The sequence below is a fragment of the Planococcus citri genome, chromosome 3 (assembly GCF_950023065.1).
Source record: "Planococcus citri chromosome 3, ihPlaCitr1.1, whole genome shotgun sequence".
NCBI classification, from domain to species: domain Eukaryota; kingdom Metazoa; phylum Arthropoda; class Insecta; order Hemiptera; family Pseudococcidae; genus Planococcus; species Planococcus citri.
This window is the reverse complement of record NC_088679.1, coordinates 77935645-77951674: the sequence shown is the minus strand read 5'-3', so window position 1 is coordinate 77951674 and position 16030 is coordinate 77935645. Positions and strand designations below refer to the sequence as shown.

At 32.7% G+C, this 16030-nt stretch overlaps 1 protein-coding gene across 2 annotated transcripts in view; it reads right to left on the bottom strand.

Moving 5' to 3' along the window:
- Positions 1–16030, bottom strand: part of Ae2 (Anion exchanger 2) — a 44353-nt gene that overhangs the window by 14138 nt on the left and 14185 nt on the right. Inside the window, exons 7-18 of one of the 2 annotated variants that reach the window (XM_065355507.1) lie at positions 12972–13083; positions 12745–12890; positions 12505–12659; positions 12084–12261; positions 11795–11997; positions 7849–7908; positions 6790–6903; positions 4403–4609; positions 4215–4319; positions 3922–4120; positions 3607–3852; positions 3196–3344 (exon numbers count right to left, since the gene is read on the bottom strand). In XM_065355507.1, the coding sequence (XP_065211579.1) occupies positions 3196–3344; positions 3607–3852; positions 3922–4120; positions 4215–4319; positions 4403–4609; positions 6790–6903; positions 7849–7908; positions 11795–11997; positions 12084–12261; positions 12505–12659; positions 12745–12890; positions 12972–13083 (1874 nt within the window). The remainder of the gene's footprint in view (positions 1–3195; positions 3345–3606; positions 3853–3921; positions 4121–4214; positions 4320–4402; positions 4610–6789; positions 6904–7848; positions 7909–11794; positions 11998–12083; positions 12262–12504; positions 12660–12744; positions 12891–12971; positions 13084–16030) is intronic. The other variant, XM_065355508.1, reaches the window with a different exon arrangement.

The window sequence follows — 16030 nt, the reverse complement described above, 5'->3', positions numbered from 1 at the left end:
ATCGCTAAAACAACTGGAGCTCCCAAGCTCAGGCATATAGCTAAACTCAATTATCACATAGTTAGAGATTTTGTCAAGGGTAACAAGATTATTTTGAGATTCGTTAAGTCGGAAGATCAGCCGGCTGATGCCCTCACGAAAGCTCTTGCCTCAGGTCGATTTCAAGAACATTGCAGCTGTCTGCTCAATATGTAACATAATTTTTGTATTTCAGGCCATTATTAATTCGAAGACGATAGTTCCATTAGTTCCTATGTTTACGATGTACGTTATTGATCTCCGCCTCTCCGCTAAGATTAAAGGGGTGTGTTGGCGTTGGCAGTACTGGGAGTAATCTCAGCTTCGATGCGATACTTACCTGGCTGTTCTTCTTATCCGGGTGCTCTCCTGTTTACTACCTCGTTGATTTAGTTTATAGACGCGACTTCGATGATATTCTTGATTGATGATATTTTTATACTTTTATAACGAATATATTTCCGTTTATTTCTCGATGTGTTTATTATTATTCGAATATACGATTAGTCCTACAACCCCAAAAAACCAACATTTCAAGCTGCAATTTTTAAAAAAATGATCCACAAAAATTTTAATTTTAGATTTTTTACGAAATTTTAATCAGTTTTTATTGGTTTCAAGATAGATTTTTTAAAAAATGTTGCTGGTATTGGTACAATTTTTCAGGGAATATTAACTCATTTCAATAGATATTACATAACTTTTCAAAAATTACGCCACCATTTTGAGCTCAAAATTCTTTAAAATTGCTCAAACAACATTTTTTCCAAAATATTTGAAATCCTCGCAAAATTTTAACCCATTTTGATAGATTGTACGACATCTTTATCAAAAATGCCAAAAATTATGAACTAATTTTGGACCCAAAATTCTTCAAAAGTAGGTACTCAAAAAAAAATTTATTTACTTTTTTTTGGTTTGGAGATGAAATTTCAACTCATTTTGATACACCAGGTGACACAATTTTCAAAAATTCCGAAAATCAAGACCTAATTTCAGGTTTAAAATTCTTCAAGAGTCGAAAAAAAATGTTGATACGAATTTTTGTTCTATAGTAAGCTAAAATTTTGACACACGTTTTTAAAAAATCCCAAAAATTAAATCTCAATTTTGTGCTCAAAGATCTTTAAAAAGCTCAAACAACATTTTTCTTGAATTGGAATTAATTTTTATTGAAATTTTAACGCATTTTGATAGATCACGTGAGTTTTTTCTAAAAATCCAGGAGATCGTGATTCAATTTTGTACTTGACGAAATAATTGAATTCTACCAAAATTTGAATGCTATTTTTTCAGAAAATTCATAATTCAATTCGAGACTCAAAATTCATCAAAATTGTTCAAAAATATTTTCGTTCAATTTTTGATTTAATAGTGAATTTTTAATCCATTTTGATAAGCACGACACTTTTTTAAACAGTCCAGAAAACATTGATCAATTTTGGGCTCAAAATATAGAGAATTTTCACCCCACCGAAACTAATCAATATGATTGTTTTCAGCTTTTTTGATAACAAAATTTGATTAATTTTGATATTTCAAAGATAAAAATGTTTTTGATTGTTTTAAAAGAATTTTGTGCCCAAAATTGGGTCATGTTTCCTATCAGTATTTTTAAAAAGTAGGTACCTATCGATCGCGCAACCAATCAAAATTTTTAAATTTCAAGTTCAAAATATTTGAAAAACGCTGAAAAAATGTCAACTGAATTTTTGTTAATTTTCAGATCAAATTTCAACAATTTTTGATAAATCATACGACACCTTTTCAAAAATTCTGAAAATGGTGGTTCAATTTTGGAGTAGAAATTGCTCAAAAATATTTTCGTCAGCACGTTTAAATTCCTTGAAAAATTATAATAATAATTCATTTTGGAAAGTCGCATGAAACTTTTTCAAAAATCCTAAAAAATAATTACCAATGTTTTTGGGGTGAAAATAAAATTCCTAAAAAAAAACTCAAAAAACGTTTCCTTTGACATTTTTGAATTTTTTTTGTGAAATTTGAAACCGTAGGTCAAGAAACACTTTTTTTCAAAAATCTGGATATTCATGACCCAATTTGGGGCTCATAATTCTTCAAAATTGCATTTAAAAAAATATATACATTTTCTTCGAAATATTTTTTACTTTCTCGCAAAATTTTAACGTATTTATTTTGACAGGTCACTCGCTACTTTTTCAAAGATGTCGAAAGTCATAACCCAATTGGACGACTTGGAATTCTTCTAAAAATTTCTCAAAAAAAATTTCGTCGAATTTTTGATTTTATGGCGAAATTTTAACCCATAGTTAAATCGTAAAACATTTTTCTAAAAATCCCAAAAATCATGTTCCCGATTTTGAGCTCAAATTTTGAAGAATTTAAAGCCTTCCAAAATTGTAAATCGTGATTTGAAAAAAAAATTTCGTCGAAATATTTGAAATTTTTGCCAAATTGTAACCCATTCTGATGAATAAGATTGAATAACATTTTTTTAAAAATCACAAAAATTATGACCCAATTTCAGGCTGAAAAAAATAGGATTTTTTACAAAATTTCAAGGCACTTTTTTCAGAGATTTCTGCCCCCCCCCTCCTCAATCATAACCAATAATGACGTCGAAATCTTTCAAAAATGCTCAAAAGAATTTCGTCGAAATATTTGTACTTTTTGCAAAATTTCAACTCATTTCGATGTAGGACTTTTTTCAAGAAATAACGAAAGTAATAACCCAATTTGGTGCTTAAAATTTTTTAAAATTGCTCGAAACACATTTTCTTCGAAATATTCAAAATTCCTGTCAAATGGTAAGCCATTTTTATTGACTCCATGATAGTTAAATTTGACGATTTTCTGAACAAATTTTACTTAATCAAATTTGAAAGGTTGCATGACACTTTTTTGAAATCCAAAAGAACATGACCAGAGTTTGCACTCGACATTTTTCAAAAATTCTAAAAAAAAAAAAAAACATTTTTGGTAAAATATTTGAATTTTTAGCGAAATTTTAATCTATTTTAATAAGTTGCAAGGTCAACTGAATTCTATACGCTGCAAAAACACCTGCCAAAATCGACTCCAAGAACACTATTTTGCTAGTTGTAATTACCATGTTCCATTGTTCCATACGTAAGAATCAATACATAATAAATTATATTCATCTCACCGACGTTAAAAAAAACAATTAAAACGTACCTTGAAAAGAGATTCGTCAAACATCAATAAAGGTCCAGTGGTTCCAATGATAACTAAAGGCTGTCCGGCCATAAAGCCAAATATAACACCGGCTACACACGTCGACAACAATGTTTCCGATATACCAATCATGTTTTTCGTTTTACCGGCTACGTCAATACAACAAATATGCAATCACAGCAGCAACAAGAGCACCGACAACAATAGCAACAACGTTAACATCACCGATAATAACAATTAACACACAAAAATATATACCTACTCGTACAACTAATTTACTTTCTAACTCTTTTAGCTGCTACATTCGCAATAATAGTTAGGTACAGCAATAAATACAAACGAAGATTAATACCGTAACTCTGAGAGACGAACGAATCAGAGTAGAGTAATAGGTACAGAAATCATACTAACCGAATAAACCGCCGAATGTGATGGCCGCTGATAGGGCAGCAAAATACATGAAGATGGCGGCTGAAAGACATTGTCCATTAATACCCTGCAGGAAATCCGATTTATAAAACGGTGCTCTTCTTTTTATATCGTTGATTAAACCACCGAAAGGGGTATTTGTCCTGCGTAATGGGTCGTCACGATCGTCGTCACCGCTTCCAGCACCGTCTTCGTCAAATAACCGTTGGCCTTCTTTTTTAGAGTCATCTAAAAGAATAATCATAAGTAAAATTAAAAAAAAAAAAAAAAAAAAAAAAAAACAGATTCGTTACTGACCTTTACCAAAGAGTACAGTGTTAGATCGGTTGCGTCTTTTTCTAATGGCTTCATTTTTAGCACTTAATTCACGTAGGGATAACAGAGCATCTCTTTCCCAATTACCAGGAGGAAGCACTATACTGTAATCGAGGAATTCGTTGATAGCTCTGAGCAAATCTCGTCTATCAGTGGCTTTGTACGCTTTCTTATGGAAATCCTAATACAGAATATAGATTTTTAAAATGATTAACATTCTGTGTACCTACCTACGTATTACAAATAAATCGTAGAATACGAATAGGATTCGTTACCGCATTAGACATCAACGTGGATATCGATCGACCAACTTCATGATAATCAATATCAGCTTTCGGTGGACCGAGTAAAATGAACATAAATCTGACAGGAATTGTCACCTACAAAAAGATTAAATGAGATTAAAACAATGTAGTGAAACGTACACGAGCAGAATGATCTAGGTAAGTCTATAGGTACGTACTTCGGTAACAGCTGGTAAATAAATCCCTTCTGCTAATCGTACAAAAGCGATGGCTGCTTCTTGTAGAAAATCAACGGTACCGACTAATACGGTCGTAGCTTCGGCTCCGGCAGGAATCCTCTTCAAGATACTTTCTTTATCTTTTTGAGCTTTACGAGCGAGATCTTCGACGGACGATGAATAACACGTTTCTTCTTTCATATCGATCTGAAAATAGAATGAAAAATACGTCAGAAGTACTGTACATAGATAGGTAGGTAGCGAAAGAAACGCAAGTTATATGAGATATTTGGCAAATTATTCATTCGGATGAAGGTAAGAGTTTGTTTCGAATTTTGCAGTCGAACTCTGATCTTAGAGAGTATCGAAATTATTGTGGGCAGATTTGTTTTTTTTTTATTTCTAAATATTATTCTTGGAAGAGAAAAATAAGCTTCGTGTTTATAAATAAAACTATTTAAACGAGTATTTAGATGACCACAGATTGGATGTTAAGGAAGGAGGGATACATTATTAACTTAATTTTGAGAGTACTTTCACCTGATTTTTTTAAAATTTTCGAAATCTACTGTATTTTGCATTTTTTTTTTACAATTTTCATCTAATGAATGGACTTTTATCGTGGTCCGGAGGCCAATCAGGGCGATTTTTCTTCTTCTGGAAGTTAATTTCATTTCTAGACCTTCCAGAGCAATTCAAAGTAGCGACCTGAAGAAAATTGGAAACTTGCTGGAGGCTCCAGGATAATTTGAAATTGGTAGTTTTCAAGTTGGAAGTATGGAGGGGAGGGTGTACTTTATTTATATAGGGTAGAAATTATTTTTTCGTTTTTTTCGCTCCCCCCCTCCTTAAGTTGTTACCTCGTTATTTCTGGATGAAAAGTAATTTTTTAAAAAAATCTGAAAAATTGGATTTAAAAAAAATAATGATAATTTGTTTGATTTTTTTCACTGTGTAGGTGAACAGTGACAAACATTATTGGAGGTTTTTTCTATAAAAACTGAAGAAAAATGAAGGAATTTGGGAGGAAAAATGAAACTTGACAAAACAAAGAAGCTTTTCGAGCAATTTTGTAAGTATATTTTAAAAAAACACGTTGATTTGGGATACTTTGAAACAAAAAGAGCACTTTTTAGGCAGACAAGGCAAAAAAATCAATGCTTTTTGGACATTTTGGTAAAAAAGCAAAAATTTCTGAATTCTGATCAATTTTGGCAAAAGTTACAACCATTTGACCACATTATCAAAAAATTACTTCCTGAGAATTTTGACGAAAAAACATTATAATTTTTCATCAACTCGCCAAAAATTGACACACGCTGACAATTTTGACAAAAAACGAGAATTTTTTGACAATTTTGGCAAAAGCGATCGTTTTTTGGGCAATTTTGGCACGAATAGGACTGTTTGAGAATTTTAGAAAAATTCGATCCCTTTTGACAATTTTACCAAAAATAGACACTTTTTGATAATTTTGACAAAAATGGACACTTCTTGACTATTTTTCCAAAAATTCCCATTCTTTCTCACTTGGGCAAATTTGGCAGAAAAACAGAAGAAAAAACAGAACCTTATAAAGCAAATTTGCTTTAAAAAAAAAACACAAAAAAACAGGACTTTTGGAACAAAAATAGAACTTTTCAAACAGATAAGGTGAAAATCAATTCTTTGTGGTAGTTTGGGTTAAGGGGGGGGGGGGGGTTACAAAAATGATGAACTCACAATTTTTGAAAATTAGCCCCCCCCCTCTTCCCCCCCCAAAAAAAGTAAAAAATGTCTGCTTAGAAGTACCTATTCTGCTCAGAGATGAACAATTTTCAAATAATTTGTACCTGAAACATCAATTTTACAAATTGTCTGATATTTTTCAACTTTGTATAGGTACTTCAAACAAGGGGACCAACATAATTTGGAGAACCAAGGGAGACGTTTTCTCGAATGTGTGCTTATTTGGAAATATTCTACCCATTGAAAATTTTTCAAAAAAATGTCTACAGACATTAATTTTCCATCTTTTATTATTTTTTCTCAATGAGGGGGGGGGGCTCCATACAAAAGAGCCAACATCACTTGGGAGTTGAACGAAGGTTTTTTTCTTGAAAAAGGGATATGTAGAACAACTGTAATGTGGAAATGAGATATTTTCAAAAACGTTTCCCTAATTTTGATTTCTTTTAATTTTTTATGACTTTTATTAACGTCGAGGGCCTCCTTATTGAAGAGCTAATACGATTTGAAGGGCCGGAGAAAGTTTTTTTTTTTGAAAAGTGGATTATTTAGAAAAATTCTGATACATAAACAAAGAATTCTGATAAATTGAAGAGTGTCAGTTCAAAAAGTTTCTTGTATACCAAACAGTAATCGAAAATAAATATTTATTTACTCACAGTAGTAGCTCCTTTAACACTTCCATCGGCGTTAAATGCATAATTTTTAGTACAATTTCCATCTTGCGCCGCATTCTGCTTACTGCCTTTTCCTTTCTGATCTTCGTGTAAATTCTGTCGGTGAAAAATCACAAATATAATCAGTATTAAAACGAAGCCTCAAAATTCAACTGGATGAAAATAAAATTCGGTGTAAGCTTTCAAAAATCAAATCATCGCAGTTTATATGTATTTTTATAAATTATTATATTAATTCGTGAAGGAAAGTAAGTGATTAGAAAAACTGAAAAACAAAATGTTGCATAGCTTAAATTTTAAAATGAAAAAAATTGGCAAAAAATTAAGAAAAAGGCGAATAAAGCAGCCACTTTTTTGAAATAAAACTTTAAAAAATTGTAACGCAACAATTTTTGAATAAACTTTGGCAGTTAAGCCAATAAAAATAGAATAACTGCAACTGAAATTGAAACTCGAATATTACAAAAAAACTGGTTAGTAACAATCCACGCCCAACACATTTGGATTGAAAAGCATTGCAATACGTTCGTTTAAAACTTTGAAACTTTTTTTTCCTAACTCAGTAAAATAAACTTAAGGCAATTGAAAAACATAATTTTGCGAATTGAGCATACTTCTAATAGATGAAGCTCATTCCATTTTAAACGTTCAGCCTTGGCTGTAAAACAAATTTCATTATTAACTATTTTTTTTTTTTTTTTTTCAAGTTCTATCTAAAATACACCATAAAATCAAAGAAAATCATTGCTTTCAGCGCCGCAAAAAGTGAGACACGTGCGACTAAAAAAAAATAATTACACATTATGTACATTGTACAGCCTACCAAGAAATATACAGGTGCGGGAGCAATGTTCACACGTTATTCAAGCCTTGAAAGGAGCAGGTAAAGCACAGCCGAAAGTAAGAAGTGTCTAGTATAGGTGTACAGTACAGAAACAGATTAGCCAAACAGCTCAGATAGGTATATTATTGTTACAAATACACCACAGAAGCTTTATAAAACGTTTATCGAGAAAACGAAAACGATGCTAATAACATTACATTGCGAGAGTGACTCGTTGTAAGCGACCCATGTCCGTTATTCGCTGTTTCATCCAAACCCTGTGTATACAGTACACACACATAATATAATTATTTTAAAAGTAAGAATTTAATTAAACACTAAACCATAATACCTAAGTTATAAAAATACGCAGGATAGGTAACAGATTAATTTTCGCAGAATTACTTAGGTACCTCAAGTTCAACTAAGAAAGGTACTTCAACCAGCTCAACATTTTTTGGACCAGACGAAGGGAATCGAAAGAAGACTCCAGAATACATCACCAGTCCAAATTTCAACAGTGGAAATTCATTTCTCGATTTTTGGTAAACATTTTTACACTTTGAATTTGATTACACTTTCCATGGGAAAAAAATCAAAATTTGATCAAATCATGGCACCCATAAAATAAATAAATAACATGAAGGCTAAAATATAGTTTATACCCTATTTTCGACCTTTTAGAGTCGATTGATAAAGGTTTCGAGTTGTTCTGGAGCGTCTATAAAATTTTCGAACTCTCCAATTTTTGAAAAAATATCCATAATGTCAAAATGAAATAGCTATAAACTCGGATATACCGTCTTTGAGTCCCTTTCGATCGATTTTGGCTTAATATAATCTTTATAAATTCGTTTAAGTCCCAAAATTTTCTCCAGCGATCATTTTTGAAAAAATTGAAAAATTAACTGTTCGCGGATGAGAGAACGAAAAATGCTGGAATTTGACTTGTGTCCTATTTTTGACCTACCGAGTGGATTTATAATGGTTTTGAGTGGTCCTGGGGCCTCCAACGGATTTTTGAATTCTCCCGTTTTTGAAAATATTTGATAAATTGGTTTAAACTGAAATTCAGTACCTAATGATTTACTACTCGAGAAGTTGAAAATATTCAAATTTGAGCATTTTTCGACCAAACCTTCGCGAATGGCGAATTTTTCATTTCTTCAAAAACCGAGAAGAACATTTTGAATTTGAATCGACACAAACTAATTTTGAAAATATGTGCATCAATCATTCGAAAGGGTCATAAGTATGGTAAATTCGAATTTACATATAAGCGTAGAATTTCATTTTAATCATTTTTATGGCATTTTTTAAAAATTTTTGAAAAAGTATGGAAAATCTGAAGATCTGCTGGATGCTCTTGAATAGCTTAAAACCACCACTAATCCACTCTGTGGGTCGAGAATGAGATGTAAACCAAAAATTTCAACCTTTGACAACAATTTGATCGAATTTTAATTTTTTTTACAAGAAATTAGCCAAATTTCAAGTTCTAAAAATTCGCCAAAAATTGAGAAATAGATTTCAGCACGTAAAATTTGTGTTGGTGGGGTATTTTTGGGGTCTTCTTTCAATTTTCCGTCGTCAAATTAAAAAATTTTTGAGATCTTATAACTTTTAAATTTCTGAAAGTTTGATCTCTCTTGGAGAAGAAGGGTCAACATTGACCTGAAAATTTGACATCTTCACTACCGACGACTAGCTGAAGTCATTTGGCCACAATTTTCCACCAGGCTTGAGGCTTCATCAGTAAAAAAAAATGAGAAAAGATCACTCTAATGGTGACTCGTGAAGTACCTTCCAAACAAAATTTCATCTGCTCAAACAAAAAGTTGAAAGTCTTGTAAGATTTTGAATTTTTCAAAATTGCCCCAGAAATAGCATAAACTGAAAAAAAATCAAATTCACAACTAATTTGAAAACAATAGGGGGAGAGGAGCACTTTTTCGCGACCCACATTTTTCGAAAAAATGCTGCAAAACCCCTTTCAAAGAACCCCATGTCAAAAGTGGCCTTTAAAACACAATTGCAGTGAAAGATTCCCAAAGTCATGGCCGCCCAATTACATAATTTGAGATTATTTGAGGGTATTATTTTGGAAAAAAAAATTCAGACTCAAAGATTTGTTAATTGAAAATATTACCCGGAAAAAATATTTCCCTAATAGAATTTTTTTATATTTTTTTTTAAAAATTTCAGCCTGAAAAACTTTATTATCCGCACTTTTCTCAAAATTGGGTCTCTAAATGAAATTTTAATTCGAATGTGACCAAAAATGTATTTTTTTAGAATAATCATTTCGTTATTTGAATTTTTTTTTGCTAATCTATGCAGTTTTTTGAACATTAAAAAAATTTAAAATCCTTATAAAGTCTAATAATTTTTTTATTTGAGCACCAGAAATATTTTTTGGAACCTCCCAAAGGGATCTCCACGCTCTGGAGGGAAAAGTGTAAAATCCGAGACCGAGAGATCGAGAAGTTCCACTACGAAATTCGGCTCTTTTAGATTCGAATTTATAGTCTATTCGTCGTCCTCCCCCCTCCCTTCCCTCATCAATTTGAACGTAATCTTCAAACATGAATTTTTTTCAAATAAAATCTTTCATTTTTTTGAAAAAATTAATTGCTCAAGTTAGATTTTCATTTGAATTGGCATAAATCGATTTTTGAAAAAAATGTTGAAAACTTCAAAACTCAAAATTCTATTGGATTTGTAAAGATGGTCCAAAATTGCCGTCAATTTATTTTAAAAAATTTGAAAATTGAATGTAAACTATGTAAACGAAAAACCTTTTACTTTCTAGCTCAATCGCATCAAATTTTAATATTTTTTTTGTATATCTATGGCCATACGTAATTTCCAAAAATTTTCCAAAATCATAAAAAATTATATTTTGCCCTTGAAATTGAAATATTTTTCCTCTATATTTTCTCTCAAAACATCACATAAAAAAATCACCAAATATAGTCCACGAAATTCCAGAAAAAAAATTACTAATCCTGTTTCCAAAAATTTTAAAATTCTTATCACTGATGAATATTTCAAAATGATATCACAATAAAATTGGAAAAAAAAAGTATTCGAACCCACCCATCATCAATTTATCGTAATAATTACAGACAAAAGGGCAATTAGAACTACGATTAAAACTTCATATCTCGTTTCGATCAAACAATTGAAAAATACCAGGTACAAAAAGGTACGATAAAACTGGAGTATTTAAATAAATTTGCAGATAATTAAGTACACTCGAGGTGATTACAACACGCCCATGCGTTGAAAATAATGTAATATCCGACATAAAGGGGACAATAAGTAAATACGAATATGATTCGACATATTCAATTGCTTCGATCACCGAGTATATCTACATATGACAAATAGCCACTTTTCACGTCATATGATAATTTTTTTTCTCAATCACCGAGAGTCTCGTTTATAATTCAATAACAGGGTGCGGTCTAGGCCACGTTAAAATTTAAAAAAATTAAAATTGACCCATTGAAAAGCCTCCTAGCTGAGCAAATGCTCGTATTATTCGGGCAATTTGGCGAAACTGCGTTGATAAACGCATCAAATGGAAATTAACACGTCAACAGCGAGCGCTAAGTATGACGTAAATTGCGATTACACGGGTCGATAATTTAAACGAAGCGATAGCACGTGTCGAATGTAGACGACACACGACGACGCGATTCCAATACCTTCGAAATATAATAATAAATCGAGTACATATTTGAGAAAGCGATTTATAGTTTTTTTGAAACAGTAGATTTTAGATTTCGAGCAATAGGGATGAAGCAAAATAGACGAGAGGAGAAGTAGATACGAGTAAGTTAGAGAGAAAAGCTCGAAGCTGGAAGCGTTGATAGGAGTGAAAACTGAAAAAAGAAATGAATACGACTGAAAAAATTAGGATAAGGGTGAAAATATTGCGTGAGGAAGGAATTGCGAGTCGTATAGATAGAAATACACACATAGCAGAATAGGTCACCGTCACCTCCTTATACCATCAAACAAACGAGAAAAAGTATTGAAAAAATAAAAGTACACGTAAAGGTAAATAAATAAGAAAGTAGGTAACCAATTAACCATATTTGGACATTGAAAGAGAAAAGGAAGAAATTCAGTTTCGCATCGAATTCGATAATGTACCTGTAAGCTCGTGTAACTTGACGTGTTACGTCTCATGAATCGAAACCTTTCGTGATAGTTGACATGTCGATGACGTAATAAAAGAGCCCGAATAACGGTAGCTTTTTCATCTTCCTTGATCAACTGATCGATGGCCATTTGCTCGACAACTCGATACGCAACTCCTGGCAATTCTTTCTCCTCCAAGTCGAGCAATACGACACCTGGAACGTATTCAAACGAATGAATTATTCGAATCCCCAATTCAAAAATGTTTTTTAAAAAATGAAAATCAAATTTGGATAGGTACCTGTTTCCAAGCATCGACGTAAGTTCAACAACGAATGAAAACTCAGCGAAGCTACATGAGGACGACCCCAACGATCGGCTCCTTCTTCGACGTCTTCTTCGTACTTGATCCAGCGAGCTGTCTCTTTCCATTCTCGTTCTTCGCCTGCGCCAATTAGCTCGTCTAGTTGAACAAAAACCTGCAAATAAGATCATTTCGTATTAGTAAAATTGAAAATATCGATTCAATTTTGGAAGAACCTAATAGTCGATGGAGATGGTAATTAAACTACATCGATATGGCTTCAATTAAATAAAGAAGTTCGTTCGAATATTCGAACCTACAAAATTCCAATATCCAAACACACTCCTTTTAATTTTTTTTTTTTTTAACCTCCAATCTACCATCTGAAAACTTATGACTAAAAATCTACGAATCTAACCTCGTGCGGACTATGATCGAAATGTTTCTTATATATTTTCAACGGAAGTGATGAAATAATACTGCTTTCGGTAGGTCTTCTGTTTAAAAGCGACGATATGGTAGATTTGGCGCTAAATCTGCGTTTATCTCGGCGAGAAAAATCAAATCTATGACCTAAAGCATAAAACAAATTCGCGTAAGTTGATAAATAAATACTATAACAGTCACGATACGAGTACAAAAAAAAACCATAATTTACTGGCTAAATCATCTTGAACGAATTCCTGCAAAGGTTCTTCTAATTGTAAAATCAATTCGAGAGGATTATTTTCGGTTTCATCGCTTGCTAACTTCTTGGAACGTGGCTTACTTGCATCCGAATGCTTTCTAGATCTTTTATGATGGCTGTAAAAATTCATTAAACGATTAAAATTGTGCGGTATTTAATTTAATCGGTGTTTTTGAATGGGTAGATTAGATGATCACCTGTGTTTTCTTTTAGCTTTGCGAAGTGGTTCCGGTTCCGATATGTTTGTGGTATTTTTATATGATTCGTCGGGGCAGCTTTGGTGATGCTCAGTTTCGGAGGGAGGAGATTCTGTAAAATCAAACAAATTTGATCATTGAATCCAGTGAGCTTTTTTTTTAAAACAGGTAACAAAAGGAATTTAATGTTGGCTTTTTCAATTTCCTACCGAAAAAAATCTGATAAAGGGGCTGGAAAATAAATTGGGAAAAAAATAATTCGGAGTTTTAAAAATGATACAAATTTTATTCCTCGTTGGAAAATGAAAAAATATTAAAACTCCTCAAATACTCAGCGAAGTAAGTACTTCAAAACTAGTCAAGTACTCGCCCACAGACAGAGTGACCCTTGACCTCTTGTATTACGAGAGTGCCGGTCGATCAATCAATTAACAAATAACTAAGCACACCTTGAAATAATTTGATAATCTTAACGAAATGAACCAATGAAGTTATAATTTAAGCTGACCCAAGGTTTTAACTGCCTCACTTTCATTTCCAAACGCTTCAAAATACCGAAATATCGAAGAGAAATTCATCATTTTAGAAGAAAAGTCGTTTTTTTTTTCACTCGTAATTTGAATCAATTTTTTTCATTTTAAATTAGGAACAAATTATGGCACTTTTAATGTTTTTAACAACGAGGTATCCTAATCGATCGAAAATATTTTTGATTACGCAAAAAAAATTCACAAGAGTAAGTATAGGCGTCCAACATGAACACATTTCTAATTTTTCAATTTTTGAAGAATTTTTAATAATCAAAATTGGGCTCATTCTCATGGAGAAATTAAAATTTTGTCAATTTGAGGTAAAAAGCTGGTTTCCATCTCTCAAATTAATTGATTGTGGTTTCGAATCATTTTAGAGTACATATCTAGAAGATTTTTGGATTTATTGATTTAAAAAAAAAAACTAAAAAAAAGCACTCGAATGGAAAATTCAAAATTTACTCAAGGCTCCAGAATGACTTGAAACCACCAGCAATCGATTAAGAAGGTTTGAAATAGGGCACGAAACAAATTTTGGTAGTTGCCTGAATCTAGTCAAATAATTTTGCGTGTTTTTTTTTCAATTTTTACCGACTACAATTTTTTATTTAATTTTTTATGAGTGGGGAGGGGGGGCTTTACACAGGCGACCAACAATTCAGTCTATGTACCTACAAGGTAATAACAAAAACCATACCTAGGTACGTTTTAAAAGTTCTTATAAACTTCGGAAAATAATCTTCTCCTCTCAGAAAATTTTTCTTATTGAAAATTGTGAGACTCAAAAAACATAAAATTTGCACTATTTAGATCTAGTAAGAAATCTCACAATCAAATATCAGATCAATTCGACTTTTTCATTACTAGCAAATTTTCGTTAACCCAACAGTCTCAACACCAAAAGTCTATTAAACAATTTGAATTTTTTTTTTCTTTATGAAATATTCAAGTGTTTCGAGATGGGATTTTTTTAATGAAGAGGGAGCACCCCCTCCCCCAAATTTGGGCAAAACATTCAAAAAAATATCTGGGGCATGTGATATATCGAATTCTATGTTTTTGGTGACGCTGAACACGAATATGATGTCAGATTTTTGATAGGGCCCCATCCATGGGCCTCAGCACCTCCCCAAAGGGGGTAAAAGTTCAAAAAAAAGTTTTGTTCGTGTGACACATGGAGTAGTATGTTTATGGTGACGCTGAACACGAATATGACGTCAGATTTTTGATTGGACCCCATCCACGGCCCCCAACAACTTTTTTGGACTTTTCCCTATTGGGGGAGGTTCTGGGGGCCATGGGTGAAGTCGATTCGAAAAACTAAGGCAATATTCGTGTTCAGCGATATCGAAAACATAGTATTTCATTTGTCACACGAATGTAACCATTTTTTTGGGGAGTCACTCCCTTTGGGGAGGTGCTGGGAGCTGTGGACGGGTCCAATCAAAAATCTGACGTCATATTCGTGTTCAGTGTCACCAAAAACATACTATTCCATGTGTCACACGAACAAAACACTTTTTTGAACTTTTACCCCCTTTGGGGAGGTGCTGAGGCCCATGGATGGAGTCCTATCAAAAATCTGACATCATATTCGTGTTCAGCGTCACCAAAAACATAGAATTCAATATATCACATGCCCCAGATATTTTTTTGAAAGTTTTGCCCAAATTTGGGGGAGGGGGTGCTCCCTCTTCATTAAAAAAATCCCATCTCGAAACTTGAATATTTCATAAAAGCATCAACATATGGAAATTTTTTCAAAATTTTAAATGGTAGCTCCCACTTACAGCGCCATTTTGAAATTTCAAAACATTTAAAAGTTCTAAATGCAATGCCCTTTCGAACTGTGAAATCAGTTTTGATCAAAGTATTATAGTTTTGGAGGAATGGGCTGCTGAAGTTGAGCAGCTCGAGACAATGTGAAAATAATGGATGCCCCCCCAACCCGCCCCCTGAGGGGGCTGGGACCATACTAATTGCGGGGTTCTTACTTACTGGGTGGGTATATATTGTAAAAAAAAATTGGAGCGAAATCGAAAGACATGACTCAAAAACGTTGGTCAAGTTGACATAGAATGACCCAAGTCCAAAAATTTTTTTAAAAAATCAAAAAATTCAATTCGTTCAAAAGCTTTTTATCTTTGCGCCAAAATTGCTCAAATAATCCCTTTTCAAGAGAAAAACTCCCTCCAAGTCCCTCAAGTTGTTTTGCCAACCCTTATGTAGCCCCCAATCAAAGTTGAAAAATTAAAAAATCATAAGAAGGTAATTTTTTATTGGAAAATTCTCATTTCTGCGCAAAAATTATCCTAAATAGCCTCAAGAAAAAATACCTTCCACAGCCTCCAACAATGTTTGTTCTACGGTACGAAGCCCCCCCTCCAAAAAAAATCATAAAAAGTTGATCCCAGTAAAAATTCTTTTAAAACAATTTTCATTTCATTTCAGATCAAAATCCTTCTGAATGGTCCCATTCTTCAAGGGAAAAATTCTTCCCATCCCCTCCCCTTCATATGAATGGTCTCC